This window comes from Halichoerus grypus, chromosome 8 (assembly GCF_964656455.1).
Source record: "Halichoerus grypus chromosome 8, mHalGry1.hap1.1, whole genome shotgun sequence".
Taxonomy (NCBI): Eukaryota; Metazoa; Chordata; class Mammalia; order Carnivora; family Phocidae; genus Halichoerus; species Halichoerus grypus.
Window position 1 is genome coordinate 124877026 of NC_135719.1, and position 27794 is coordinate 124904819.

Here is a 27794-nt window from a genome sequence, read left to right on the forward strand (position 1 = left end):
TTCAGAGAAACATTCCATGTGAGGAAAGCAAATTGCTTGGCATCATTGGCTCATCATTGATTTCCAAGAAAACAACTGGGTGGGCAGTAGATCTCTGTGACCTGGAAAAGCACAGCCGGCCGGCTGCCTCGGCAGGGACAGTCGTGACTGCGCTGCTCTAAATCTTGAGAGATTATTTTTCCGATAAATAATTACGTATTATTTGCCCACAGGTTTCTCTTGCCTTTCCCTTTGCCATTCTGAATGCCTTCCTTGCGGAAACAACTGTTGGCTAAGAGGAATAGCACCGGGGCTTTGGAGGCACGTTTGCAAATTCTTAGTCAAGTCTTTTCTCACCAGCAGTCTTGTTGCTTCTTGCTCACTTCAGTCTCTCAGATTCTTGCTTTGGCCTCTGCTGATTTGCTCGGCCTTCCTTCCATTGTCAGGGCACTAAAAGTTCACAGGCTATTAACTGTATTAATAGCAAGATGCCATTGTTAATTTTTCTGTATCTTTTGGTGACCCACTTATCATATTTTTTAAATGGACACTTGGGAAGTGCTGCTTGTTTGTGGTCCTCTAGCTAACTGTAGCTCCTCTATCTTCTGGGCCATGGAAATGGAGCTGGTAAGTCAGTCCATTGCCTCTTTGGTTTCAGAAGGGTGTTTGGACTTCCACAGGAGCTTTGTGATGAAACCAAGAAATTTCCTTTCCAGTGGGATGCTCTGGTCCCTTCTGTTTCCTCCAGGATTAAGGCCTCACAGAAAAGAGAAACAGGCAGAACAGGAGGGGAGGACATGGGCTGGTGGGCCAAGGTGGATGGTCCCAGGGGTCAGACGACATGATTTCTTACCAGCTTTCAACTTCTACACAAAATCCATGTCCAACCATTTGGTTAAGTTCTCCAGTTTGTGTTTTCCTCATCTTGTGCCAGCCAGACGGCCCCTACATGGGCTTCTCTTTCCCCAGAGAGCCTTATAGCCCCCACCCCAAACAGTAGCCTCTCCCAAGTCTGTAAGTTCTGACTGGCCTCTAACTGACTGCTCCTCTCTATCTAGGCTTTTTGGCACTTTGGGGCTGGGTCCCCGACTATGCCCAAAGAAGTCAGCCTTCCCACTCTGACCCACACACTTCTTCTTCATGAGCTTCAGGTGGCACCAGGTGCAACCGTGAGGCTCATGGTTGGCGCCGGTGCTGCAGAGCTTGTTAATTAGCACATGAACACCCCAGTGCTCCGTTCGCCAGCGCGGGCATTCGGAACCTTCCCCTCCTGTGGGCCCCTTCCTCCTAATGAGAGCTGGAAGAAGGGCCCTCACAACACACTGCCTCAGAATAATATTCCGCTTTGTCCCCACCAGTAACCAGGGCTGACAGGATCACTCTGTCCATTTCTCTTCTAATTAGCACAATTCCAGCATGGCCTGAGCCAGCAAATGGAGAAAAGCGATCAAAAGCGATCGGACAACCGTACCGAGTCACAAACACAAAGAGGGCCATTCCCTGTAATTAGGTGAGACAACTCCTCAGTCTTTTCTCGGCTGGAGTTTGCTGCTAAGACTCTTGCTGTTTGGGTCCCAGCAACACAAGTTACATGTCTCCCTGGGACACTAATAAGCCCCAAATTGTCTTCCGCTTCACACAACTCTCACCAGAGGACAAGTGCCCGGGGGAAGGGGGGACACAGTGAGGGGACAGGGTGTCTAAACAGCGAAGCAGCTGTGGCAATGTCTCCCCCACTCCTAAAGGCAGACATTGGGGCTGTGGGCAGGGAAGGACGAGGCCGTTGGTTTGGGAGAACAGCTCCGGGTGCAGCCTGGTCCCATTGCCTGGGCTGCCGTCTGAAGCACTAAGAATTGGGCACCTCGGGAGAGACCCACTCCCTGCTATTTGCCTCGCCCCATTCATTCGCCAGTTGTCCCCTTTGGGTCTCCTCATCCCTTCTCCCACGTGTCCACGCTGGTGGCATCGTGGGCAGCTACAAGTGTGGCACCATCCTTGGACCTGCACTGAAGCCCCTACAACCGCAGTCAGTGAGCTCGAGCCTAGCTAACGTGCAGCACACACGTGTGAATTCTGCGCTCGGAGAGCTCAGGACCTGGAAGGGGGCTCTCACTTCCAGCACCCATCAGCTCTGGGTCTCTGGCTCTCCCACAAGCCTTGCTTACTATCCCCATTCTCTCTCCTGGAAGATCCCTGTTTTTTTTAAACAGAAAAGTGGCCCATCAACAGCCACACTCCCATGTGGCTCAGAGGTTGGCCACTTAATAAACAGAAATTGCTCCCCCAGGATTGCAGCCCATTACAGGGATTACTAGGGGTGATACAGCCATGAACTTGGTCATAGCCAGGGACAAAGGAATGCAGGGGAGAGTGGCATTTGGAATCTCAGTTAAAATCAAGCTCTGAGCTGAGTTGGACTCACACATATTTTTATCTTATCCTGGTCTCTGCTTTCTGTTTTGATCTGTACCTGATGCTTCTGGCCAATATCTGCTGATTCTTTTCCCTTAGAATATGGAATTTCAAATAAAATATAATTCCACAAATACTACAAATAAATTGGTATTTTCTACCAAGTTTGAAAACTTAAAATTGAAAATGACTTCCAATACCAGAAAACAATTATCTGGACTCCAAGGAGCCAGAAAGCTCAAGTAATAAGAGTTGCTTTGTTGTTTTTCCATCATCCCTATCTGAGACACACAGAGGTAACAATAGGATTTGACTTTTTAAGTAACTTTTGGGAGATGTCAAAGAATCTGATCCAAATTTGTTCAGTCTCTTACAGTTTCTTTGGTTATAAACAGATTAGGATAGTACCTGGCACAATATAAGTGCTTAATAAGAATTTGTTGGAAGAACTGCACCATGATACTCAGTGTTCATAGCTTTCTTGCTAGTCTAAGTTAAGAGCATGGATCTTGAAAGAGAGGCAGGGTGTGGTCATGAATTCACTTCTCTCTGAACCACAGTGTCCTTGGAACCTTTTCTACTTTAAAATGGCAGGCAGGGAGCGCCTGGGTGGCTTAGTTAAGCATCTGACTCTTGATTTCAACTCAGGTCATGATCTCAAGGTTGTGAGATCAAGCCCCAAATCGGGCTCTGCACTGGGCATGGAGCCTGCTTAAGATTCTCCCTCTCCCTCTCCTCCTGCCCCTCCCCCCCTCAAAAAAGAAAAAAAAAAAAAGAGGCAGGCAAGCATCACGGATAAGGGCATAGACCCTTCCGTCAGATTGCCTGGGTCCAAATCCTGTTTTTACCATCTACTAACCATGTGACCATAAGTAAATTGCTTCATCTGTCTGTGCCTTAGTCTGCCCATTTATGGAGTGGGTCCAATAGTAGCATCTAACTCCTAGGGTCATTGTAGAGATTAAATTAGTACTTGCAAGTATTTAGAACAGCACATGGCCTATCTTACCCATTATATGAGTGCTTGATGGATTTATCTTTAAAAATGGATTCAATGCATTGTTTAATTACTATACTCACATTTGTTAAAAATTCATAATTCTTACAGGGAAAATATAGTAACTTTTGGTTACCTAGAACAGTTGAAATGGGTGAAGCAGAGAACCCATTTCTCTCACTCTTCCAGAGAGCTGACATTTACTGGGCACTCCTGCCCCCCTCCTTCCAGCCTCTGGGGCAGCTTCTGCTCGTATGGACGTTCAGCAAATATCACGGCTGACTCTGCAGACGGTAGCATTGAAGACTGTTACTCATGAACAAGGGAAGGAGAGGTGTTCTTTGTGACAGCGGCAGGTTTCTGAGCTGATACTGAGCTTGGCATGAGCCTCAACTCATTGTGCTTCACTAGTCTTGATGGTCCTCACATTTGCTGAGCATCCATACTATTCCAGTCACTGCACAGGAATGCACTTCCCTGTTTTGCTGTGTCCTCCGCCCCTCCCCACCTCACCCCTCCCCCAATCCTTCCATCCTTCTTCCAGATGCTCCCTTTCCAGGCCTGAGCAGGATTCACTTGGGCCTGGACTCCCCCCGTAGCAGCCTCCTCCCGGCTTTGCCGTCTCTAGAAGCCCATGGAGAACAGCCTGGCCTGCCTCTGCAGCCCGGGGCCTCAGGGTCAAGCAGGGCTGAAGGTCACATCCCAGGGCTTTCCGGGATGCGGCCAAGCCCCAGGAGCTGAGCGGGCCTGAGCCAGCGGCTTCACACAAAGGAGCAGCCGAAAAGAGGTTGGAAAAGTCAGTGACTTTCGGCTGATTGGGAATGAGAAGCATTGGCTGCAGCTACCAGCAAAGCCCTGGGTCGGGCCACGAGGGTTGTGCAGGGGTCAGAACCATAAATGGTCTCTGAGGAATGGAGAAAGCAAGCTCCTGAGAACCTCTTCCTTGGCCTCCTCCTCCCCTCCATTTGTCTCTGCTGTCTCTGCCTCCACCTTTTTTTTTTTTTTTGAGAGAGAGAGAGAATGGGGAGAAGGAGGGGCAGAGGGAGAGGCAGAGAGAATCCCAAGCAGGCTCCACCCTCAGTGCAGAGCCCCACGCAGGGCCCGATCTCACAACCCTGAGATCATGACCTGAGCCGAAATCAAAAGTCAGATGCTTGACCGACTGAGCTGCCCAGGCGCCCCTGTCTCCACTTTCTTATTGGCGGACCCTCATCCCTTGCTTTTCTCACAGTGCCGCTTTCCCCAAGCCAACTGACCCAAAGGTCCTTCGTACCCAGAACTATTGATTAAATAATGGTACATTCACAGAGTGAACTATTATGCAGCCAGTTAGTAGGTTTGCAAAAGTTATATCATGGAAGAAATGGTTTGTCATGATAAGCGAAAATAAAATAGCAAGATGTAAAATTATAAATACGACATAATATCCAATATGGGGGGGAGGGGATTGTAAGGAAATAGACCAAGGTATTAACAGTACTTGCTGCCTCTTTGGAGGATTGTGGGAAATTTTGGGTTTTTTTTCCTACATTTTCCAAACTCTCCACAGAAGCACGTGTTGCATTCATAACATGAGGGGAAGCCTCTGGAGCTGAGTATACAGGTATATGGGGCTTAAAATGCCCTATCTGCCCAGCCTAGTACCATGCACGTGTGCGTGTGCACACAGAGTTCACCGGTGACATCTGTTTATGGTAATGAGATTTGTTCTTGTGTACGAACGTGTCTATGAACCTGTAAACCTCTAAGTATTTACTGAGCATCCAGCCCTGTCGTAGACCCTACTCCATCCCCCGTAGTGCCCTAAGCACACTCCGTCCCAGGGCCCAGCCCTCCTCACAGGCCACAGAGCCTTTGCTCAGGAACAGAAAAATGTTCTCTCAGTACATGTGCAGTCAGTGTTGTGAAATAGCTCTTTTTCCTCAGTCCATCCCCACACAGAACAATATATCTCACCTAATTTTACTGTCGACTCCTAAGGCTGAATTTCCCCAGCTCTGGGGCATGCGAAACATTACTTCAGACGTGCTGGTGAGAGTTTCCTTCGCTGCTTTCTTCCTGCTCGTTTTCCCTTCCCAACTGAGAGAGAAGGGGGAGAAAAAAAAAAAAAAAGAGGAACTCGGAGTCGGGGGTAGGCAGGTCAGGGCAGCCTGGAGTGATGCTGCTCTGTTTTCATCCCAGAGCGCCAGACAGAGGCGCTGCACCCTCAGGAAAGGACATGAGGTGCCTTCTGTGCAAGTTGGGATCTGAGGGACACAAGGGGCACGTGGGAGGCGGGGAACACATGTATATGCAGTCGGGGTCCCTGCGAGATGGGAAGCAGAGCCACGGAACTGATAAAGAAGGGATGAGAGCATCAGGGGCTGGGTCACATGAAAATCATGCAGAAGAATGAACTTCGTCCTCAAGAAATGGCTCGTCCACCCCGGGCCCCGGCACCTGGAATATACTGGCCCAGGCATCTGACTAGGCCTTGGAGGGCCCTAAGGAGCCTTGCTCCTCATTTCCCTTCAACAGAAATAGATGTCATGATGAGTAAGGAAAATGCTGTGCCTGAGACGCCCGCTCCCTCCTCCAGGTCACCAGTATGTGTCCTTGTCCATCCTGTTTCCCAGAGAGGTGCTCCTTTCTGCCCAGCTCGGGATAGCGAAACAAAGGGAAAATACCAGCCACGCGCAGCCCTGAATCCTGCCTGACTGTTAGGGGCTTTCAGCCTGGAGAGCTGGGGCGGCCACATCCGGTCAGCCCTCCCGGAGGAGAGAGGAACACGCCAGAACAGAGAGCCGAAGCGATTGTTACAACATGAGGATTGCAGGGCAGGCGGCACCTCACAATATCACCAAAGATTGATGCAAATTGGTTTGGTTCTGACCCTGTCACGCCAGGAAGGATAATGATTCCAGCCGCGCGGGGCCCGGGAGGGGGCACGTGGTGGGGGCTGTGAGGATGGGTGTCTCACTACGCATCTTCATTAATGATCTGAAAGACACGGGTAAACAGCATGCTAATGAAACCTGCAGATGATTGGTGTCTCAAACCCCAGAGAGGACAGAGAAATAGCACCGCGAGGCCCAGAGAGCTTAGAAATATGGGCAGGAGATTGTCAAATGAGGTTCGTCTTAGGAAAATGAAAGTCGACGTGTCAGGCAGGAATGATGAAGGTGCCTCTGGGTGGAGGCCGGTGAACCTGGAAAGCAGAGATGGGTGACGGGGCAGGGGGTTGAGTGAAGGGATAAGGTCTGGGGTGTGGTGAGGGAAACAGAGGAGCTGGCCTTGAGGACCCAGGGGACAGATCCCCTTGTACGAATATTCCTGGCAGACCTGACTGCAGCCAGAAGACTGGAGCCGGGCTATGGGGCCAGGCAGGTTGCTGTGGCCCCTGGTGGCCTGTGTTAGCCCGGGCTCCTGGGCAAGGCTGGACTCTGACTTCACAGCCCCAAGCTGTGCCTATTTGTATTCAAGCCATTGAGGCTAAAAATGGCATTCTGACCTGAAGGACAAAGATGAAATAAGCCAAAACACATTTTTAAAAATGTTGCCCCAAATTATTGGGAATAGGCTATTCAAGAGTAGGGGAGGGGCACCTGGCTGGCTCAGTCAGTAAGAGCGTGCGACTCTTGATCTTGGGGTTGTGAGTTTGAGCCCCATGTTGGGTGTAGAGATTATTAAGAAAAAAAAAAAAAAGGAGTTGGGGAAAGAAAAATTTCCCCCACCTTCAGTGGTTTCCCATTAGGTAAACACTGCTTGGAAGTATAATTCATTTGCATTAAGGGTACAAATATTAAGTGAACAGCTCAGTGAATTTTTTAAGCAAATCGCTTAACCTCACCAAGCCCTGATTTCCTTGTCTAAAATGGGTACAACAGCAGTACACATCTCATAGCTGTATTGTGAGGATTAAATGAGATAGAATATGTAAGCCCCCTAGGACATAATGTACACTATGTGGGTGATTATTATTACTATTTATTACCCTCTAATTTTATTCCCTAAGCTTTACTCCCAACCCTCCAAGTAAATGATAAACTTTTTGTAGTCGGGGACTATCTTAAAATTCTTTTTCAATGTATAGATGCTGAATAAATCCTTGTTTGATACGTTGGTAATGCCAGAATTCCCTTTTAATATGAATAATTTTGTTCTTACCCTACTCAGATCTACTTTCAATGAAATCTTTCTTTAAGATGAAACAAAGCCAAGAAAGAAAGAAACAAGGGGCGCCTGGGTGGCTCAGTCGGTTAAGCGTCCAACTCTTGATTTCAGCCCAGATCTTGATCGGGGGTTGTGAGTTCAAGCCCCATGTTGGGCTCCATGCTGGGCACGGAGCCTACTTAAGACAAACAGACAAACCCAAATAGAATGCTGATATCACAGAGGTTTTTTTCAGACAGAACATTCCCCATGAGATTGGAATGAAATCTTAAGCCAAAGGAAAGGAATGTGGCTTTTGAGTCCAATCCAGGTCTGAGTTAGGGTGACTAACCATCCAGTTTGCTTGGGACTTGGGGGTTACCCAGGGCAAGGGACAGTCCTGCTAATGGGAGAGTTGGTCACTCTAGTTTGGATCCAAGCTCTGCTACTTCATAGTTTTCTGGCTTCGGATAGTATTCCTGGCCTTGTTGAAATTGGTTTTCTCTTCAGTCAAGCGGATTGTTGGAAGGATCAAATGAGATGCTGTTTGATAGTTTAGCGATGTGTTTGACACATAATAAATGCTCAGTGACTATTGACATAAACTGTCAGATTCCATGTAAGTAAAGTTTGAAAACAGGCACAAACTAGTTTATGATGACAGAAGTCAGAATAGTGGTTACCCTTGTCAGAGACCAACTAGGAAGGACCTTGAGGGGGACTTCTGCAGGGCTAGAAATGTTCAAGACGCAAATACTGAGCTTTATCATCTCTGTGAAGCCAACAGGATATTTGGGTTACCAAAAACATTCTTCTGTACGCTGTTGGTTATGTAAATAAAGGCAGAAAGAGAGAGAACTTAAAAGAAACTTAATTTCCATGAGGTGAATTAAATAAACAAGAATCTGCAGAGAACTTCAGTTGTTCTTGCTTCTTCCTTATACCCGCTCCACCCTGCAAAACGAAAGCTTCTGTTTTGCTGTGCTCAGCTGTCCTCCCAGCCTCCATTCATGCAGCACGCTTCTGACCTTGTGGTCATATGGCCTCAATCCATGTTGTGCTGCTTTGCTTGACTTTCTCCCTGACCCTTTCTTTTCTAATAGGAGCTACTCACCCTTCCACAGACAGTGGGGGCATATAGTTCCCCAGGAGGACACTTAAAGCTGACTCCCCACACCTACCTCAAAACCTCACTGCCAGGAATGCGAAGTCACCAAGTCTATGTGACCTTGAGGAATACATAGTCTTTGTTCATTCCACTTCTAGGTATATCCCCAACAGAAATGGGTGCTGGCGTCCAACAAAGGACATGTGCAAGAATGTCAACAGCAACTTTATTCGTGTGAGTCAAAAATTGACAAAAACCCAAATGTCCATCAAGAGAATGAATAAATTGTCATATATGTATACAATGGAATGTCAGTCAGCAATAAAAAACACACTACTGTGCTTCACACAGTAACGTGGATGAATCTCACAAACTAGAATGAGGAGAGAATTAAGGCAGGCACACAAGGGCATACCTGTATGATTCTAGAATGGGCAAAACTAGTCTAGGGTGGTAGAGGTCAGAATAGTGGTTACCTTGGGGTATTGACTGGGGAGGGTTACGAGGAGCCTTCTGGAGTGTAGGAAATATTCTCTATCTTGATCGGACTAGTGGTTACACAGGACTATATGCATGTGAGTATATAAACATCCATCGAAGAGCACCTGGGTGGCAGAGTAGGTTGAGCATCTGACTCTCAGCTTCAGCTCCGGTCGTGATCTCAGGTGTGAGATGGAGCCCCACATCCAGCTAAGTGCTCAGCAGGGAGTCTGCTTAAGATTCCCTCTCCCTCTGCCCCTCTGCCCTTCTCCCCTCTGCCCTGCATGCGCTCTCTCTCTAAAATAAATAAATCTTTAAAAAAATAAAATATTTAAAAAACAAACGACAACAGCTACAAAAACATCCATCGAGCTGTGCATTTAGTAGTTGTATGCTTTACTGTGTGTCGTCTACGCCTCCATTAAAACAAGTGAATTTAGGGTCCTCTGAGCCTCTAAAGGGAAACTTAGGGAAAGCTACCACAACCCCATGGAGTTGACTGGGACAATAATACAGGAGAATCTAGAAGATCTCAGACTCATCCTGGCTTCTAAGCTATAGAGTCAGAGGGAAGGATAGAGAAGGTTCAGCATGTTCCTTTGGCAGCCACTTTCCATGCTCTGCCAGCAAATGAGCCTAAGGGCTGGGGGGCCCTGTTCTGTGCTTTCCCTCTGTGACCTTGGCATAGGGAAGGGCTGTGAGCCAAACTCCAAGGGTGATAGAAACCCTGATGCTGGAGCTGTCTTGTGAGGGAGTATCGTTCTCTATCTGCCCCTCCCCTGGGAACTCAGTCCCGAGATTGGGGGCTGCTCGAAGGCCTGGACCTGGTCTGTGTTTCCCTGTCGCTCCCGAGCTGACACTTCATGGGTGCTCGGTGCACAGTTGTCGAATGGATGCCTGAATCCATGGCCTCCGGTCACCTAGGGCATTATTACATTCCTCCCAGCTGGAGCGGATGACTGATCTCAAAGCTACAGATGTGCTTTTTGACTCATGGGTCATTTAGGTGATCCTTCCTAAAAGAACTGGCATTCTAGGGTAGCTCCTGGCATCTGTGACTTGCTTCTGTCCAATGCAGTTCTGAATCTGCTAGAAAAGACCTCCAGTTCTCTCTATAACCAAGTTTCCCAGGACCATTAGAAGGTTTCATCCCCACCCACACCTAGCAAAGAGATGTGTGGACAGAGGCTAGGACGGCTGGGCTGTTCAGTCCCTTGAGGAGATTTCTGTGCTATCCAAATAGGTAGCCATTAGTCACATGTAGCTATTACATTTAAATTGAAAGTAAATAAAATTTAAAATTTAGCTCATTACACTAGCCACATTTCAATTGCTCCATAGCTGTATATAGCTGCTGACTACCATACTGGACGGGGCAGAACTCCATACATTTCCATCATCATAAAAAGTCTGTTGGACAGTACTGAATTCTAGATGATCTTCAAACCCCCTTGAAACCTTTGGAGGGGAGGAGGAAGGAAGTGAGGAGGATGGGACCCCTCCCCCAAGTTCCACAGAGCCACCCTGCCTTATGAATTCAGATTTCAAGTTAGGTTTCATTTAGAGAAAAAAGCTCTATTGCTTTTTAATTTTACAGTGCTTTTTGAAAAGACAGTAAATACAAACCATATTTAAAATAAGCACATTGTAAAGGGGCGCCTGGGTGGCTCAGTCGTTAAGCGTCTGCCTTCGGCTCAGGTCATGATCCCAGGGTCCTGGGATCGAGCCCCGCATCGGGATCCCTGCTCAGTGGGAAGCCTGCTTCTCCCTCTCCCACTCCCCCTGCTTGTGTTCCCTCTCTCGCTGTGTCTCTCTCTGTCAAATAAATAAATAAAATCTTTTAAAAAAATAAATAAAATAAGCACATTGTAAAAAAACACATCTCCCCATCCCCTAACCCTCAGGCCACGAGTCACTAGCTTGTGGGAGCTACACCTTGTCCTACATCTTGCTTTTTCTCCCACTTAATTGATCTTGGGTCTTGTTCATATTGGTACATACAGATCACACAGCTGCGTACTATCCCACTGTATGGATATACCATAAGTTATTTAGCCAGTCCCTATGATGGACATTTAGGTTGTTTCTGGTCTTCTGCTGTTACAAACTACGTTGTAATGAACCAATATCCTTATATGCAACTCATTGTGCATGTACGAGTGTATCTGTAGAATAGATTTCTAAGGAGGGAATTGCTAGGTCAAAGGTCACATGCTGAACTGTCCCCCTAAAGTGGTTGCAACAATGAGATCTTTTCCCCACACCCTCAGCAGTGCTGTCTGCAGGCATGCAGGCTTCCTGCAGAGGAACAGTGGCGCCTCTTGGGAGAGGGCTTCCATTGCCCCCTACAACTCGTCCCACCCACCTACCTTCTCTTCTCGTCACTCCCTCCCGCTGCCGAGAGTGGTTAACTTACTTGAGCATTCACCAGGCTCCCAGGTACTGGTCTAAATCCCTTACTTCCATGTCTCACGTACTCTTCACCACATTCTCAGGAGGTGTAGAAACTATTGTTGTCCCCATTTTACAGAGGAGAAGCCTGAGGCTTAGAGAGTCACTAATACATGGTCACCTAGCTGGTTAGTAGTGGAGCTGGGCTTCAACCCCAGGTCTATCTCACTTCAAAGCCTATGCTTATTACCAATAGGCTTCCCCGCACACCCCTCTGCCCTTGCCCCTTCTCCCAGCTGTTCGCCCCATTAATAGCCACCTACCTCTCTTCAGTGCCTTCCTTTGCCCCCATGCCATGAGCCGTCCATTCCTGCTCCCTCCCTCCTTCCTATGGTCAGAGCACACGCCCCCTCGTTCCATGCCTCGGTTTCCTCTATTCTTGGCCTTGGGACTGCCCCACCTGACCGCGGGCTCGGCCCAACCCTCCCCCCAGGTGTTCACCTTTGCCCACAGGGCTGGGGGGGGGTAGAAAGCAACGGCTTCCGTCACCTGACCCTACTCAGCCAATTCACGAAGACAGGATGTCAAGTTAATGAGCCTGTGGGCCTCTAATTAGCTGTCAATTACCTCAAATTAATCAACTCCTCGCCTAATTAAGCATTATCGGCAGGTGGGCACAAAGCAGACCATTGTGTGGGAGCCATGAGAAAAGCCGGGCTGGCAAACTTGGTTAGGATCAGCGCGGTGCACCGCGCCCGCCTCCCCACCGCTCTCAGCTACCCGCCCGGCGCAGAGGCACCAGGGCCCTCTGCCCGCCATGGTCCCTACACCCCGCGGACCCCCTGGACCTCCTGGGCAGCTGGGTGGACTGTGCATCACGAGAGGGAGGTGCAGAGCTTGGAGGCAGGTGGGACAGCTGTTGGTGGAAACTGTGGGGCCAGGCCAAGCAAGACTATGGCGAAGGGGAGGGCTTCGGGTCGGATGTACCAGCTCCGGTTAGCTCTGGTTACAGGGGGGCAGAAGCTGGGCTCCGAGCTGGACAGAGCTGGGCGGGGGGGGGGGGGGGGGGCGCGGGGAGCGGCCAGGTCCTGGCTGGAAGTTCAGGCCTGTGCGGGCAGGCAGACCGGCTTCAGATCTGGCCCTGCCACTTGTGAGCTCTGTGACCCTAGCAAGTGACTTCACTTCTTTGATTCAGTTTCCATCTCTGAAAAAAGATGAGAATAATTTTTTTTTTAAATAATAGATTTTATTTATTTATTTGACAGAGAGAGACAGCGAGAGAGGGAACACAAGCAGTGGGAGAGGGAGAAGCAGGCTTCCCGCAGAGCAGGGAGCCCGATGCGGGGCTCGATCCCAAGACCCTGGGATCATGACCTGAGCCGAAGGCAGACGCCTAACGACTGAGCCACACAGGCGCCCCGAGAATAATTTTTTAAGAGAATTTATTGGATCTTTGGGAGGATTAAATGAGATTATGCCTGTGAAGCACCGGCCCCCTGTTAAGTGTTCAATGGATTTTAGTAGTGACTGAAGGAAGTAGGTGGGTGCGTCATCAGAGAACCATTCAAACGGTGCGATGTATCCCCAGATTCTGCAGTACAACCCTGGAAAAATGTCAGTGGGTGCTGAGGACATGTTGGGTGCCAGAAGCTGGGGTGTCCTGGCTATAATCTGCTCTCCAGCCCTCATGTCCCACCACCTTCAAGGGTGCATACAGAGAGCCCTGGGTGCCATACGGAGCTCACCAGATGAGGTGACCACAGGTCTCTAACTAGTGACCAGTAAGAAGAGAGCAAATGAGGGCCCCTTCCTACTTGGGTCTCGGGCTGCAGAACGCACAGAACAGGGCACGTCCAGGCACCGAGTTCACGCGCCCAACCGTGGCCCTGGAGGCTGAATAGTGTGCCCCCTCTGCTTAGCACAGGACAGGTTGAGCCTGGGGGCCAGCTGGATAGATGTGTGCCCCCACTGATGGTCAGATGCCACCACACCCATCCAATTCTGTCCCCTTATTCCACTCCAATCATCCCTTGAAATCAAACCACCAAATTTCTCATCTGTACCTCCTATATTGACCCTAGCACAGGACTCCCTCTCCCTGCTTCTTGGGGCAGCAGAGGTCCTCAGCCTTGCTTCTGAGCTTGGAAACATCTTCCCCTTCCCTGGTTAAATCACTAAGTCATTTAGCAAACATTTATTGTGCCTACTAATTAAAGCTTGCAGTGTAAAGGGAAGATGGTTGGATAAACACAAATCACTAAGGCACGCTCTGGAGATGTGAGGAGCAGAGCTAGGATTTGTTAAGTACCTACCAGATGCTGGCAGGATGGCAAAGCCCGATGTGGATGCCGATCCTTCTGAATCCTGTCCACCTCCAACAATCAGGTCTGTGCCCAGGGGTGGGGATGGGGGGAGGGGTAGTCAGGTGGATGCTACCTCCACCTGGGCCTGGGCAGGTGAGGCCTCCCATGGAAGGGGAAGCTTGAGTTGAGCCTTGAAAGGGGTAATGTATTCTAGACAGAGGGACCAGCAAATGTGAAGGCCCAGAGGCATACAAAGGACGTGAGGAGTTTGGAAAATAGAGAATATTGCCTGAGTACGCTAAAGGAAGCAGTAAATGCTCACTGCCCAGGGAGCATGAGCAAGATCTCAGAGGGCCTTCAAAAGGGCCCTTCTAGTAGGGATTGAGGGAAATCGTGGGAGACTTGCCTAAACTCTGACCTGTCTTAGGGGAGCTGAATTCCACAGGGATCGGACCCATAATTTAAATGAAGCTGCTTGAGTGGATCTCCAGAAGGAGAGGGAGGGACCTGGAGCAGTGGGACCTTCCTAAAAGCCCTGAAATCACATCATTCTGTAGGCTGCCCCCTGAGAGAGAGGCCTGCTTGCTCTTTTGTACCCCACAACACAGCACCTAAACCGGTGCTGAGGACACAGCAAGGCCTGTGAAATATTTGGGGGAGGTAATTTGTTTCTCCCTGTCACATACTGACCTGAACAAGGTGCAGGCACTTGCCTTAAGCCCAGACCTATTTGACCCTCTGGAAATTCTCGAGTTGAGACTAAGCGCTCCATCGGGGCTCGGATGGAGAAGACGCAGGCGGGGAGCGGAGGCAGGGCCACGCGGAGGGGGGAGCTTAGGCGGCCGGGCTGCGGGAGCAGGGGCAACAGCACCTGCGAGAAGCCGCAGTCCTGTCTTTCTGGGACCACCCTATCCCAGATCCCACGAGGCCCCCACCTCCTTGTGTCCCTTCTTACTTTAGTAAGTCTAGGTATCTGTACCCGGACCCCACCCAGAACCCTCCACCCCAAAGCGCCCGGCACACAGGTACGGCATATTCAGAGGAGGCCCGGCCCAGGGTGGGAAGGCATTTTACAGACCGGCCACGCCTGTGATTCTGATGGAGCCGCAGGGGCACCCACCTGGGGGGACGTCCTCACAGAGTTGGGGGCTGGATTTTATGATACAAACAGTACAGAGCCCAGTGAGAGGTTCAATGAATATACTATACCTCTATGTACTGTTATGTTTGATGTTTATGTTTGTCATGATAGGTAATGCATACACGCAGTTTTTATTTTTTATATTTTTAAGTGATCTCCACACCCAACGCGGCGTTCGAACTCACAACCCGGAGACCAAGAGTCACGAGCTCCACCAACGGAACCAGCCAGGCGCCCCACATACACAGTTTTTTTTTTAAACCAAATTAATACAGGGGTGCCTGAGTGGCTCAGTCGGTTAAGCGTCTGCCTTTGGCTCAGGTCATGATCCTGGGGTCCTGGGATCGAGTCCCACATCGGGGCTCCTTGCTCAGCAGGGAGCCTGCTTCTCCCTCTGCCTGCCGCTCCCCCTGCTTGTGTTCTCTCTCTCACACAAATAAATACATAAAATTAAAAAAAAAAAAAAACCCACAAATTAATACAAAAGGTATAGAGTAAAATGTGGGCTTCCCTCACACTCTTGTTCTCCAGTCATCTGATTCCCTTTCCCATAATCAACCAGTAACCAGTTTTTCAGATAGCCTTCCAGAGGTTTAAAAATAGTTATATATACACTTACATATACATGGAGTGCCTGGGTGGCTCAGTCGGTTGCGCGTCAGACTCTTGATTTCATCTCAGGTCATGATCTCAGAGTCGTGAGCTCAAGTCCTGCGTTGGGCATGGAGCCTGCTTAAGATTCTCTCCCTCTCCCTCTGCCCCTCCACCCCATGTGCTCTCTCTCTCTCTCTCTCTCTCTGCCCCTCCCCTCCCCCACTCTCTCTCTCTAAAAAAAGGTGGAAGTAAAATATACCATCCTGAATGTTCCTTATCATACTAATACTATCTTGGAGATCGTTGCAGATCAGAATGTGTAATAACAGCTCCACAATATTCCATTGCCTGAACGTGTACTTTTTTTTTCCCCCCTTTTAAAGTTACATAAAATCATCACAGCCAAAAGGAGCCTAAGGAGACACGACTACGACACGTCATGTGGTATCCTGTGTGAGATCCTGGAACAGAAATAAGGACTTTAAGTAAAAACCAAGGAAAACTGAATAAAGTACAAACTTCAAGTAGCAATGTATCAGTCTGAGTTCCTTAACAAACGTACTAATGTCAGATGTTGATCACAGGGTGATTTGGGTGTGGGGTATATTGAGAACTCTACAATCCCCCAGTTTTTCGGCATGGTTAAAGCGGCTCCTTAAAAAAGTAGTGCTTATTTAAAAATAATTTTAAAACCTATATAGTTGTTGAGATTAAGAAACTACCGTAAAAGCATTAGTGAATGCCTAATAGTGTTGGGTCACCATTCAAACGGGAGAAGGAAAAGTGCTGCCCTGAGGGACTCTGAATTGTTTTACGTTTAAAAAGGCGGTTCGAGTCAACCGCTTGGACCACTGACCGGGTCCCGCCGTCCGTGTACCGCGAGGCAACTGAGGCTACAAAAGGGAATTGCTCGTGCCTGGTCACAGACGGTCCCCTCGGGTTCCTGGGCACCCCGAGGCCCTGCGCAGCCAGCCTGGGCAAACGCCCCCGCGTGCCCGGGCTTCGGGCTGGCTAAGCCGGGCCTGGGACAATTTCGGGTTACCAGACCGGCACGCAAGCTAAAGGAGGGCCGCCCTCACGACGGGAGTCAGGCGCGGGTCAGGACAGGGTTGGGACCCTGGGCGCCTCCCCGGCCGCCCGGCCCGGAGGGGCTTCCGCGCCTTCACCGCTAGGGGGAGCCGGGAGCAGCCCGCCCTCCGGCTCCGCGAGGCTCCGGCCACCGCGGGCCCTTTCCAGTCGTTAGGCCTCGGGCCCCCTGACCTCCGCCGAGGGGCCCGCGCTGCGCCCCCTGGCCCAACCCTCCCCTGGGAAACCCTGCCGTGCTCCTGCCCGCCTTCCGTACATTAGGACCCAGAGAGGCTAGCAGATGCGTCCGGGGTGGCCCGGCTAAGGCAGGGCAGAACCAGAAACCCAGGGCGTCCGGTCCGGACCTCCATGCATCACGGGTTGTCCCTCAGGGTCTCAAGCATCCTCCCTGTAGCCTCCTATCCAGACGGGGAAACCGAGGCACAGGGCAATGCTAGGGTATACTGTGTGTGGGTGGCCCAGACTGTCAGGGGTAGGCAGGAGGCTAAAGCTAGGAGGCCAGCCCCTTGACAGATGATCGCAGCAGGAAAGCCTGGGGGGGGGGGGGGCAGAGGGTGCCAGCCTGCCTCAAGGTGGGGGTGGGGGCACTGTTAGTGACGCTCTCCTGGGAATGGGTGACAGCTGCAGCCTCGGGTGGGAGGTCAGAAGCCCCACAGGGTAATAACTTTCACTCACTGCCTGAAGGCTAATCCCATTACTCTGCCGGACCCTCTGGGACCACCCTCCCTGACCCTCCTTAATCCCCTGCCTCCCTCTGGGAATGGTCCAAGGCCCTACCCACTGGCCCCTGCCAGCCCCAGATACATGCAGTCCTCACCCCCGCAGGCCCCATCAGACACCTGTGTCCACCCACACCTGATTCCTGGGGCCCCAAAGGAACAGCCAGGAGGGCTGGAAGTCCAACCTTCTTGACCTGCCTCCCCTGTTGGCCCTACCCCTGTGTGCTAGTCCCCAAGGCACCTTCCCAAAATGGCCTCCAGCTGGGCTCCCGGTTTTATGAGCCTCCTGTCCCCTTCTAAGCAGGCTTCTGTTGTAGTTTCCGTTGCAGGAATCGTCAGGAGAGAGCTGAGGTCCCAGGTATTTCCATCTGTAAGGTGGAGACAGAAGCGCCCGCTTCATGCAGTCTTCTGCTGATACAGTGAGCTGCTATGTAGCAGGTGCTTGGCGCAGCCCCTGGCCCAGAGGGAACACACGGAGGTGTGTGTGGCTGATGTAATTGTTATCAGCCGGGGGAACAGGCCAGCTATGCAGAGGAAGTGGTTTTAGTCTGTGTTTCCAGAAGGAAGCCTCATGGCCTGAGGCAAATGTTAGTGGGAGGCGCATTGGACTCACAGAGTCCTCACACTGATCGGAGCCACCAGGTCGGCCAGGTGTGGGCTCTTCCTCTGCTACCTTCCATGCTCCACCGGGAACCGAGCATAGGAACTCAGAGCTTCCGAGGCCTCAACATCCCCTCAGCAGGCAGACGGGAAACTCAGGTGTAGAGACAGCTTCCCCGGGGGCGCCTGGGTTGTGCAGTCGGTTGAGCCCCTGACTCTTAGTTTCGGCTCAGATCATGATCTCATGGTTGTGAGATCGAGCCCCACGTTGGGCTCCTCACAGAGTCAGCTTCAGATTCTCTCCCTCTCTGTCTCAAATAAATAAAATCTTTAGAAAGAGAGAGAGAGACAGCTATACAGTGATGGACCTGTAATCAAACAAAGCTCTGACCCTGGAATTCTCCAGGACATTTTATTGTTTCTCAGGATCCACTTCTAATGAGGAGGGCTGATGGATCTGAGAACTGCCCCCCAAAAAGCAGTGGGCTCCCCACTAGCCAGAAGCACTCAAAGTGATGCTGACAGACAATCTAATCAGTCAGGATCCCCGAGGTCCCATGACAAGCCCCAATCCCCTCAGCATCCCCAGTCGCCCATTTCCAGCCAGGGCCAGCTCACTGCCCCCTCCCCAGCCTGGGCCCAGGATGGGCCCCCTTTGGCCCTCAGCCTCCCTCTCCCCTACCTTCTGCTGTTCCTCATTTACATAAATTATCTCTCCCCAATTATCCATCCAGCTGTCCCAACGGTGATCTGTGAATGAATTAAAAACAGAATATAATTTAATAATGGCTGATTAGAAGGAGATTAGTTGTTATATAAAAAGGAAAAGCCAAGAGCCAGCTAGTTGCCCTGAATCTGAGCCAATACCATCGTTATTCAGGCAAGACTACCCTGGCCACCATCAGGCTAGGCAGGCATGGGGGTGCAAGGGTTAGAGGAGAGCCCAGGTGGGATCAGACCACCCCAGAGAGGAGATCAGGGCGCTGGGGGCCTGAGTTTGAGTACCATCTCAGCTGTGGGGCCTGGGCAGCTCCTGTTACTTCCCTGGGCCTCACTCCTTCCTTCTAAGTGGGCTGGTGTGGTTTCTGGGCTCCTTCTTGCTCTAAATTCCAGGTGCCCTCAAATCAGACCACTGGGCTTTCCCGAGGCCACGGTGACAGATCCAGCCTGACCCCTGCTGGGCATAGTACCTGGGCAGTCAGGAGTCTGGTGTTCAGGCCCTGCCTCCCAGGAACACACAAGAGTTGGGGGATGTAGACCTCCCCAGGAGGGGGTCTGCCTGCCTGGGGTAGGCAGTCAGAGAAGAGACTGGGGTTGGTTGCACCAGGAAGGCTCTGTGGAAGAGAGTCTGGCCAAGAGAAAGAGGGCTGAGTGCCCAGCAGAGCCTCTGGGCCCCCTTAACCTCAGCTGAATGACTGGACTTAGTGGAGGGGACATGTCTCTGAGATTCCCATTCATCCTTTCACTCTCCGCTCACATGCACCTCCTCCAGGAAGCCTTCCCTGACCTCCCCAGCTTTGGCGTCTCCCCAGGGCTCCCATAATGCCCTGTGCTTTCTCAACGCACTTAGCACATCTGCTTACAGGCATTCGTCTCCCAGCTTGTGAGCTCCGGAGGAAAGGAACCATGGCTTTTTCATCTTTGCATCATCAGTGCCGGGGACACAATAGTTGCTCAACAACAACATTGAATAAATAAAATGCCTCCTCTGAAAAGCCTTCTCTGATTGTCCTCATGTAGGTTTAGTGCTCCTTTCTATGCTCCCAAAACACTCTACAACTATGCCTTTAAAAACAAGGCAAGTCATTTGCAACAACGTGGATGGAACTGGAGGGTATTATGCTGAGCGAAATAAGTCAAACAGAGAAAGACATGTATCGTATGACCTCACTGATATGAGGAATTCTTAATCTCAGGAAACAAACTGAGGGTTGCTGGAGTGGGGGGTGGGGTGGGAGGGATGGGGTGACTGGGTGATGGACACTGGGGAGGGTATGTGCTCTGGTAAGCGCTGTGAATTGTGCAAGACTGTTGAATCTCAGATCTGTACCTCTGAAACAAATAATGCAATATATGTTAAGAAAGAAAAAAAAAAGAAGAAGAATGTAGCAGGAGGGGAAGAATGAAGGGGGGGAAATCGGAGGGGTAGACGAACCATGAGAGACAATGGACTCTGAAAAACAAACTGAGGGTTCTAGAGGGGAGGGGGGTGGGAGGATGGGTTAGCCTGGTGATGGGTATTGAGGGGGGCACGTTCTGCATGGAGTACTGGGTGTTATGCACAAACAATGAATCATGGAACACTGTATCTAAAACTAATGATGTAATGTATGGGGATTAACATAACAATAAAAAAATTTTAAAAAAAACAAGGCAAGTCACGGGGCACCTTGGTGGCTCAGTCGGTTAAGTGTCTGCCTTCAGCTCAGGTCATGATCCCAGGGTTCTGGGATCGAGTCCTGCGTGGGGAATCCTTCCTCAGTGGGGAGCCTGCTTCTCCCTCTGCCTGCCGCTCCCCCTGCTTGTGCTCTCTCTCTTTCTCTCTGACAAATAAATAAATAAAATCTTAAAAACAAGGCAAGTCACTTACGGAGAAGTAACATACATAAATAGTTCCACATAAAGATGGATGGACATAGAGCAAAGTGGTTTAGAGGACAGGCTCAGAATCAGACTGCCTGTGTACAAGTCCCAGGTCCACCACTTAAAACTGTGTGACCTTGAGCATGTTATTAATCTCTCTGTGCCTCGGTTCCCTCATCTATAAAGTGGATGTGTTTAATTTCCTACCTCATTGGGGTTTTGTGAGGATAAAATGGGTGGATAGAGGAAAAGCACTTCGTACGGTGCTTAGCACATAGTGAGTGCTTAAGAAGCCCCTATGGGTATTAATAGAGCTGGTCACACCATGTTGTTTTCTCCCCAGCTGTGGGCTCCCTGAGGACAAGGACAGGATTTTTCAGCCTTTGACGGTGTCAGATGGACAGACGGGCCCACAGGGAGCTATCTCAGCAGTCCCGGCTGCCACTTTCACACTGAAGGTCCCCAAGGGGCGCACACTGTGTAGGAAGGACCAGTATGTCTCACCTAATATTGACGGAGGCTTGGGGCCACACCCAGAGTCCCCCCCTTCCTGAAGAAGCTCACAGCTTCCTGGGGGGTGATATGCCCCTAGAGGGGTCTGCCCCCCACCGCTTGGGTCTGAGCACTGTGTCCTGTGCGGCCGACATCAGAGGATGCCTGCCAGGCAGGAAGGAGACAGGCCCACTGACCTGGGAGGAAAGGCTGAGGAACCCTCGAGCAGCCGGGCACTTGGAGCCATCGTCGAGCAGTGGGCAAAGGGATCGTGGTGTGCGGAGCCACAGGCTGGGGATGGATGGAGTGGATGCCAGAGGGGGCTGATTTCCTCAAAACGTGAGGAGGTACCGTGTGCCCACTACATAAGTATATGCTGCTTGGCTAACTGAGCAGCTCCAGAATTTTCCAAGCTTTCCTAGTCATAAAAACCTTGATTCCTGATGTTTGGGGAGGGGCCTAGGAATCTGCATATTTGACAAGACCCCACCCCCACCCCACCCCCGGTAAGTCTCATGAATAGGAGGTTTCCACCTTCTCCCATCCCCCAGGCCTGGGAGCTGCAGTGCTCTTGCCTTCCTCAGCAACCCCTGCCGCCCCCTGGTGCCCCCAGTCCACGCACACCCAGCCCAGCCCAGCCCCACTCACTCGCAGAACAATCTCACCGGAGGAACCCAGAGCATGCCTGTCCATATTGCGGCAGGAGGCCTTGAAGGCCAGCCTGGGCTATGGGATAATTTGATATTCAAATCCTGGCAAAGACCTGCTTCAAGTTGCTGCAAATTAAGCTGATTTTGTCCCTCCGAATGAGGGATTTGCTTCTGTGGATCAACCCTTCCCAGGACTTGATGAGGTCAGGATTAGAGCCGGGGGGTGGGGGGACAGAGAGAAAAGCCCGAGGCTGGAGGCCTGAGGTCTGGAGAGGTGGTGGCAGGGGGAGCCCAGGTCCCTTGGGCCTCTCACTGACCCTGGAGTTAAGGAAGACTCCCAGGGTCTCAAAATTCAGCTCTTCCCAGTGGTGGCAGGGCCTCTGGGCCCCAGATGGGCTGGCCTCACCCCCCATGTCCCCAGGAGAGCCCTTCCCCATACCATTCCCAAGGCCATTTGTGGACCTCACCTAATCTTTCCAAGCACCCATGAAGCAGGGCAGCACTGATCACCCCATTTCACTGATAAGGAAATGGAGGCTATAAGAGGTGAGAAGAGGCGCCTCCAGCCAGAGACAACCTGGCCTCAACCACTGCCACCAGTGTGCTGTGTGACCTTGAGCATGAGGCCTCTCTGAGCCTCTTTGTAAGGATTATTGACAATGCGTGCACAGTGCCAGGCACGTGGTGAGCACTCCACCAGACATCAACCAAGGTTACCACCCAACACAGTAAGCACTCGGAAATATCGGCCAAGGTTACTGCTCAGAGCTGGGATTGGAACCAGATCTCTAGGCCGCGCAGAGAGTCATTCCCTGCCTTCTCCTGGAGGTCTGTGCCTGCTTCTGCCTCCACCCCCCCGACAGGACCCCCTCCCTGGCAGAACCTCATTTCCATCTGTTTTATCAAGGCCTGTACTGTATATTGCAGCCATTTCAAATTGCACCATTAAAGATTTTATGCTGGAGACGTTAAAATTAAAAAGATCTATGTGCAAAGAGTCACAACGAATTTAATCAACTTGATTTAATAGAAAACAGCAAATGGAATTTATGATGCTCCAAAAGACAAGGGAATTTTTTTTTTTCAACCAAAAATAATAAAAAGCACTTTGTGGAAAACAGAAAGTAGAGTGGGTGGGGGAGCTCCTCATCTGAGAGTTTATCAGAACCTAATCCGCAGTGAACAACCCCAGTTGGGGCTGTTTGCCCACTAATCCCAGCTGCCATTAAAATATTAAAGATAAATCTAATCGTCTCTTTATCCAAAATAAGCGACTTTTGTGTGTGGAGAAAACATCTAACCCTTTGGGAGGAGAATTAGTCCTAATGCATCAAATGGAATTCGGTCCAGGCTGGGGCGAAATAGGGTTTAGAGGCAAATGAGATGGTAATAGAAATAAAACCCAGAATAACAAATTAAAAACCCTCATTTACACGAATTAGAAGGGCTCACAAAAGCACTGGAAGCCCAGCCCTACCCTTCTCGCCGCCCCCCCCACCCCCGCGTCCGGTCTCATAGGCCTCGTGTGTCACCCGCCTGCAGGCCCAGGAAGAGGACCCATGGTCTGACCACATCCCCTCAACTTGTGCCTCATACCTTTCTGCAGCCTCCCCAGCTTCCCCCTCCAAGCCCAAGCTGGGTTCCTGAAGGCCGTGACTGAGTCACTGGGAAGTCACACCGCCCCTGTGGGCACCTATCCCAGGGCTGTCTCTCACTACATGAGGTCTTGGTTTCATTTCTTAAACTCTCTGGGCTGTTGTTTACTCCCTAAGAAAATGGGAAGAATACTAGCCCCCCACCCTCCCGCAGTCTCTTTGCCCGGCCTTAACTCCTTTGCTGCTCCCTAGATTCAACAAGATGACATCAGGATAGTCCCCAACTCTGTGCCTGATCCATGGTGACCACTCAGTAGTCAGCTCTGGTCAAGCTCCCCCTCAAGGCTCCCTAGGCAGCCCAGCCACTTCAGGACCCTGGGGAAATCAGGCCTGTGCCCCCTGCACCCCCCTCCCCCGAAGAAGGAAAGCTTAGCAGTGGGTCAGCCAGGGAGGCAGAGATGGGCAGACAACAGCCATTCTGAGTAACTAGGTGAGGTCACCCCCGAGTTGTCATTCAAGAGGGCTGAGGCCACCCCAGACCTTTAGGCTTCTCACTAAGCAGCCCTCTGTCCCCTAAAGTTGTCGTAGTGTTGGCCTTGTGGCTCCCCCTTCATGGTGGAATTTCAGGGGCTCTGATACATACCCTCCTCCATCCGGGCACACTACCCCACCTTCTGGTCCAGGTCTGAATCCCCTACATTAAAATCACACTCTCTGCCTCGGTGGCTAGATGCTTATTAGAGGAGACAGAGCCTCCTTCCAGGGGGGTGAAGGACCCCTCTGTGAGTCATCATGGGTTGACGGAGACAGACAAGTGTGACAAACTCCTTCCTGAGAGCCTGTCTGGACTGCAGCGGGGACTGGTGAGAAGGGGGCCCTCATGCCTGAGGCACCCCCCTACCCCACCGGTCCCTCCTCCAACCCCAGGAGAGCCAGAATGCACCTCTGACCTCCCCCAGCCTTCTTAACAAATCCACTTGAACAGGAAACTCATGTTGACAGCATTTTATTATGGGATATTAAGTGGAATTGGATTGCAGGCTAAACCTTCCCTGGCTGGCTTTCCGTGCTCCCTACTGTGCCCACCACAGTCCCTCCTCCCTCTGGGAAGTGCTGGAAAGGGGTCTCTCCTCCCACCTCCTTTAACATCTCCCCCGATCTTGACCCTTGGCTGTGCCAAGTGGTGATTCTAAACAAGAGGAAATTGGGATGGGCTGGAGGATATCCCTGGCCGAGTGGGAAAGAACACCCTTCTCCACAGGGTGACGAAAGAGAAACATAAGGAGGTGCTGGATGGGATGGGATTTTTCCAGAGAGGTGTCCTAAACCTGAGTTTTGATGGGAATGCATTGGAGGAAATGGTCACAGGTGAAGGAGTTGGGAGGTCCGCTGCTGCAAGGTATCTTAGGACATGGGGAGGGAGGTGGGTTCCCAGACTGACACGCAGTTCTGGGGTAGCAAACAGTAAGGCGTCGTTACACGGGGCTGTTGTGAGGATTAGAAGCAAATGTAACTCTTATGAGGGCCCACCATGGACCAGGCATCACAGCAAGTGCATGGATTCTTTAATTTCCCTATTTACAGAAGAGGAAACTGAGGCTCCCGGAGGTCAAGTAAACCTGAGATGGCATAGCTGGTAGTGTTGGAGCCAGGGTCTGACCCCAGCCGTCTGACTCTAGAGCTGGGCTTGTAGCCACTCCGCCATAATACTTCATATCAGGTGCTGTACTAGCCACTTAGGACAAAATGGCCAAGGTGTAGGCTTTGGTGCCAGATGGCTACCGGATGGGGTATGCATCTGTTCACAATTCTTCCCGCCTTCTCCCCTCTTGGCATAACTTCCCTTGGGGGCGTTGCTTATTGCCCCACTCCATTGCCGTTGCTCTTGGTCATGTGACTAGCTTCAGCCAATGGGGTGCAAACAGATAGGACCTAAGCCAAGACTTGCAACGGGCTCGTGGGGTCTGGCTCTCTACTCACCTGACCGCAGCAAGGAAAAGAGCATGTGTGGGTAGCCACTGGTCCCAGAGTGAGATGTGTGAAGCCGACCTGAGACCAACCTGCAGTTTAAACCAAGCCTCGCTGTGCCTGGAGCCCAGGACCCTGAGCAAGAGAAAGACTCGCTGAGATGCAGATGTTGTCTGTTATACCGTATTTGCAGAAGCCATGGAGTTGCACTGCGTGGATGTCCTTTCAAGAAAGACTTGCTAGGGCGCCTGGGTGGCTCAGTCGTTAAGTGCCTTCAGCTCAGGTCATGATCCCGGGGTCCTGGGATCGAGTCCCACATAGGGCTCCTTGCTCCGCGGGAAGCCTGCTTCTCCCTCTCCCGTTCCCCGTGCTTGTGTTCCCTCTCTCGCTGTGTCTCTCTGTCAAATAAATAAAATATCAAAAAAAAAGAAAAGAAAAAAGAAAGACTTGCTCTTCAGGTGCAAGAGTGAGGTTAGTGAACAGCCTCCAGCTGCAGCCTCTTGGAGATCCACACAGTAGTTTCTCCCCTACTCCCCCCGCCCCAGCTTTATTGACATATAAGTGACACATAACATTTTATAAGTTTAAGGTATACAACGTGTTGATTTGATACATTTATAAATTGCAAAATGATTACCACCATAGCATTAGCTACCACCTCCAACCCATCACTTAGTTCCCATCTCTTTTTTGTGGTGAATACATTTAAACTCTCTTAGTAACATTCATGTACATGGTACAGTATTGTTAGTTATAATCACCCACTGCAGTATTTGAGTGAATCTACATGGCAGGTGGGGAGACTGGGGCCTGGCTATTTCTACCCAACTCAAACTGGGCAATCTCCAGAGCTCCCTCTTAGACTGGCTGAGACTTTGTGAGATCTGCATTGTGATCTGAGGCTCTTCCTGTCCAGGCCTCGCCCTTTACCTTCTTTCTCCCCATTTACCTTTCACAGGTGCTACCCACCACCCCAACAAATCACTTGTACCTAACTCTGCCGAGGCATCTGCTTCCTCAGAGTACTCAAACTGACACAGTCTTGCTGCCACAAAGCCTAATTTGGGTTCAAATACTGATTACACAATTCACTAGCTGCTTGACCATAACCATACTGTGACTCAGTTTCCTCACCTGTAGAAAGAAGGTAACAGAACACCCATCTCATAGGTATTTTTGTGAGTATTGAATAAGGTAATTCATGTACAGGGCTCAGCAAAATGCCTGGCACATTGTGAGCACTCAATAAATGTTAATGGGGATTGCCAGAGGTAGTTGTAAATCTCAATAAATAAATGCCATCTATATATGAATTATATATAGTAAAATACCAAGTCAACAGATATAAATCTAGGGTGGGTCTTAAAAGACTGAAGAACGAGAAAGGTGGGCAGATGAGTTGCAATTGTGGACAAGTATAAAGTAGAAAAAATGAAAGCTTGCAAAGGAGATGGTTGATATATTCTGAGCCATCGTTTGTAACCAGGAAAAAGATGACCAGATTTCTATATGATCCTTCACCATCTTATAAACACTTTCATGCATATTTTTCCTTGAGAACTCTCTAAGAAAGCCAGGATAGGCATCACCATTCCCATTTTACAGGTAAAGGAACTGAGGCACAGAGAAGCTAAAAGACTCACTCCACACACATGAGTAAGTACCAGAGGCAGGAATAGAACCGTTTCCATAGCTCTCCCTGGGCAGAGGATGCTGCGCACCATGGAAAATAACCAAAACAAAAAAGTAAGGGATCTCCCTGTGACAAAATCAGGGCTAGACCGCAGCAAAAGCTATTCTAGGGACCACCACTCAAAATACTGGAGACAGTCATCTAGATGACAGGGGAAAGAATAGGATCAGTGAGCATCAAGGTCTATAATGTTGGAGACAAGAGACCAATCCAAGAGATTCCCAGCTGTCAACACTTGGGGGAAAGCAGATCTCTGCTGTGATGGCAAGCCCTTGAACATTCCCCCAGGTGAAAACATTTTATTTCAAATGCTTCTCCATTGTATCAGTGAGGGATCACTTATGGCCTCTAGTGACAGACCAGAAACCAGTGTTTTAAACACTGGTGGAAGATGAAAACTTATTTCTCCCTATGTAAAAAACAAAAACAAAAACAAAAAAAACCCTCACTGGAGTAGTCTAGGGCTGATGGCTGATTCGGTGGCTCTGGGTCTCCAGGCACCCAGACTCCTATTCTTCACTCCATTCTCCTAATCTTGGCTTCCATCCTCAAGGTCACCTCATAGTCTAAAACAGCTGTTGAGGCACTAGCCATCATGTCTGTGTTCTAGGCAGGAAGCTAAAGGAAAGATGGAAAGAGCAAAAGGGTCTGGGAAATGACTTAAGGTTTCTGCTTTCATCTCATTGGCTAGAACTTAATCAAAGGGACCCTCCTAGCTGCAAAGGAGGCTGGGAAATGTAGTCTTATCTACAGACATCACCACTCTGAATAAAATTAGGGCTCTGATACTAAGGAAAAAGGAGAGAATAGAAACTGAGTGGGCAACTATCAGTCTCATCCATACAATAGACCCAGAATTTATGAAGAGATCT

The 27794-nt window shown here is 50.2% G+C and overlaps 1 protein-coding gene across 1 annotated transcript in view; it reads left to right on the forward strand.

Annotated features, from left to right (window-relative positions):
- LIN52 (lin-52 DREAM MuvB core complex component) overlaps positions 1 to 8880 on the forward strand; it is a 124179-nt gene extending 115299 nt beyond the window's left edge. Inside the window, exon 6 of the mRNA XM_078053942.1 lies at positions 8786 to 8880. Coding sequence (XP_077910068.1) covers positions 8786 to 8865 — 80 coding nt within the window. The 3' untranslated portion in view covers positions 8866 to 8880. The remainder of the gene's footprint in view (positions 1 to 8785) is intronic.
- Positions 8881 to 27794: the final 18914 nt, after the last annotated feature.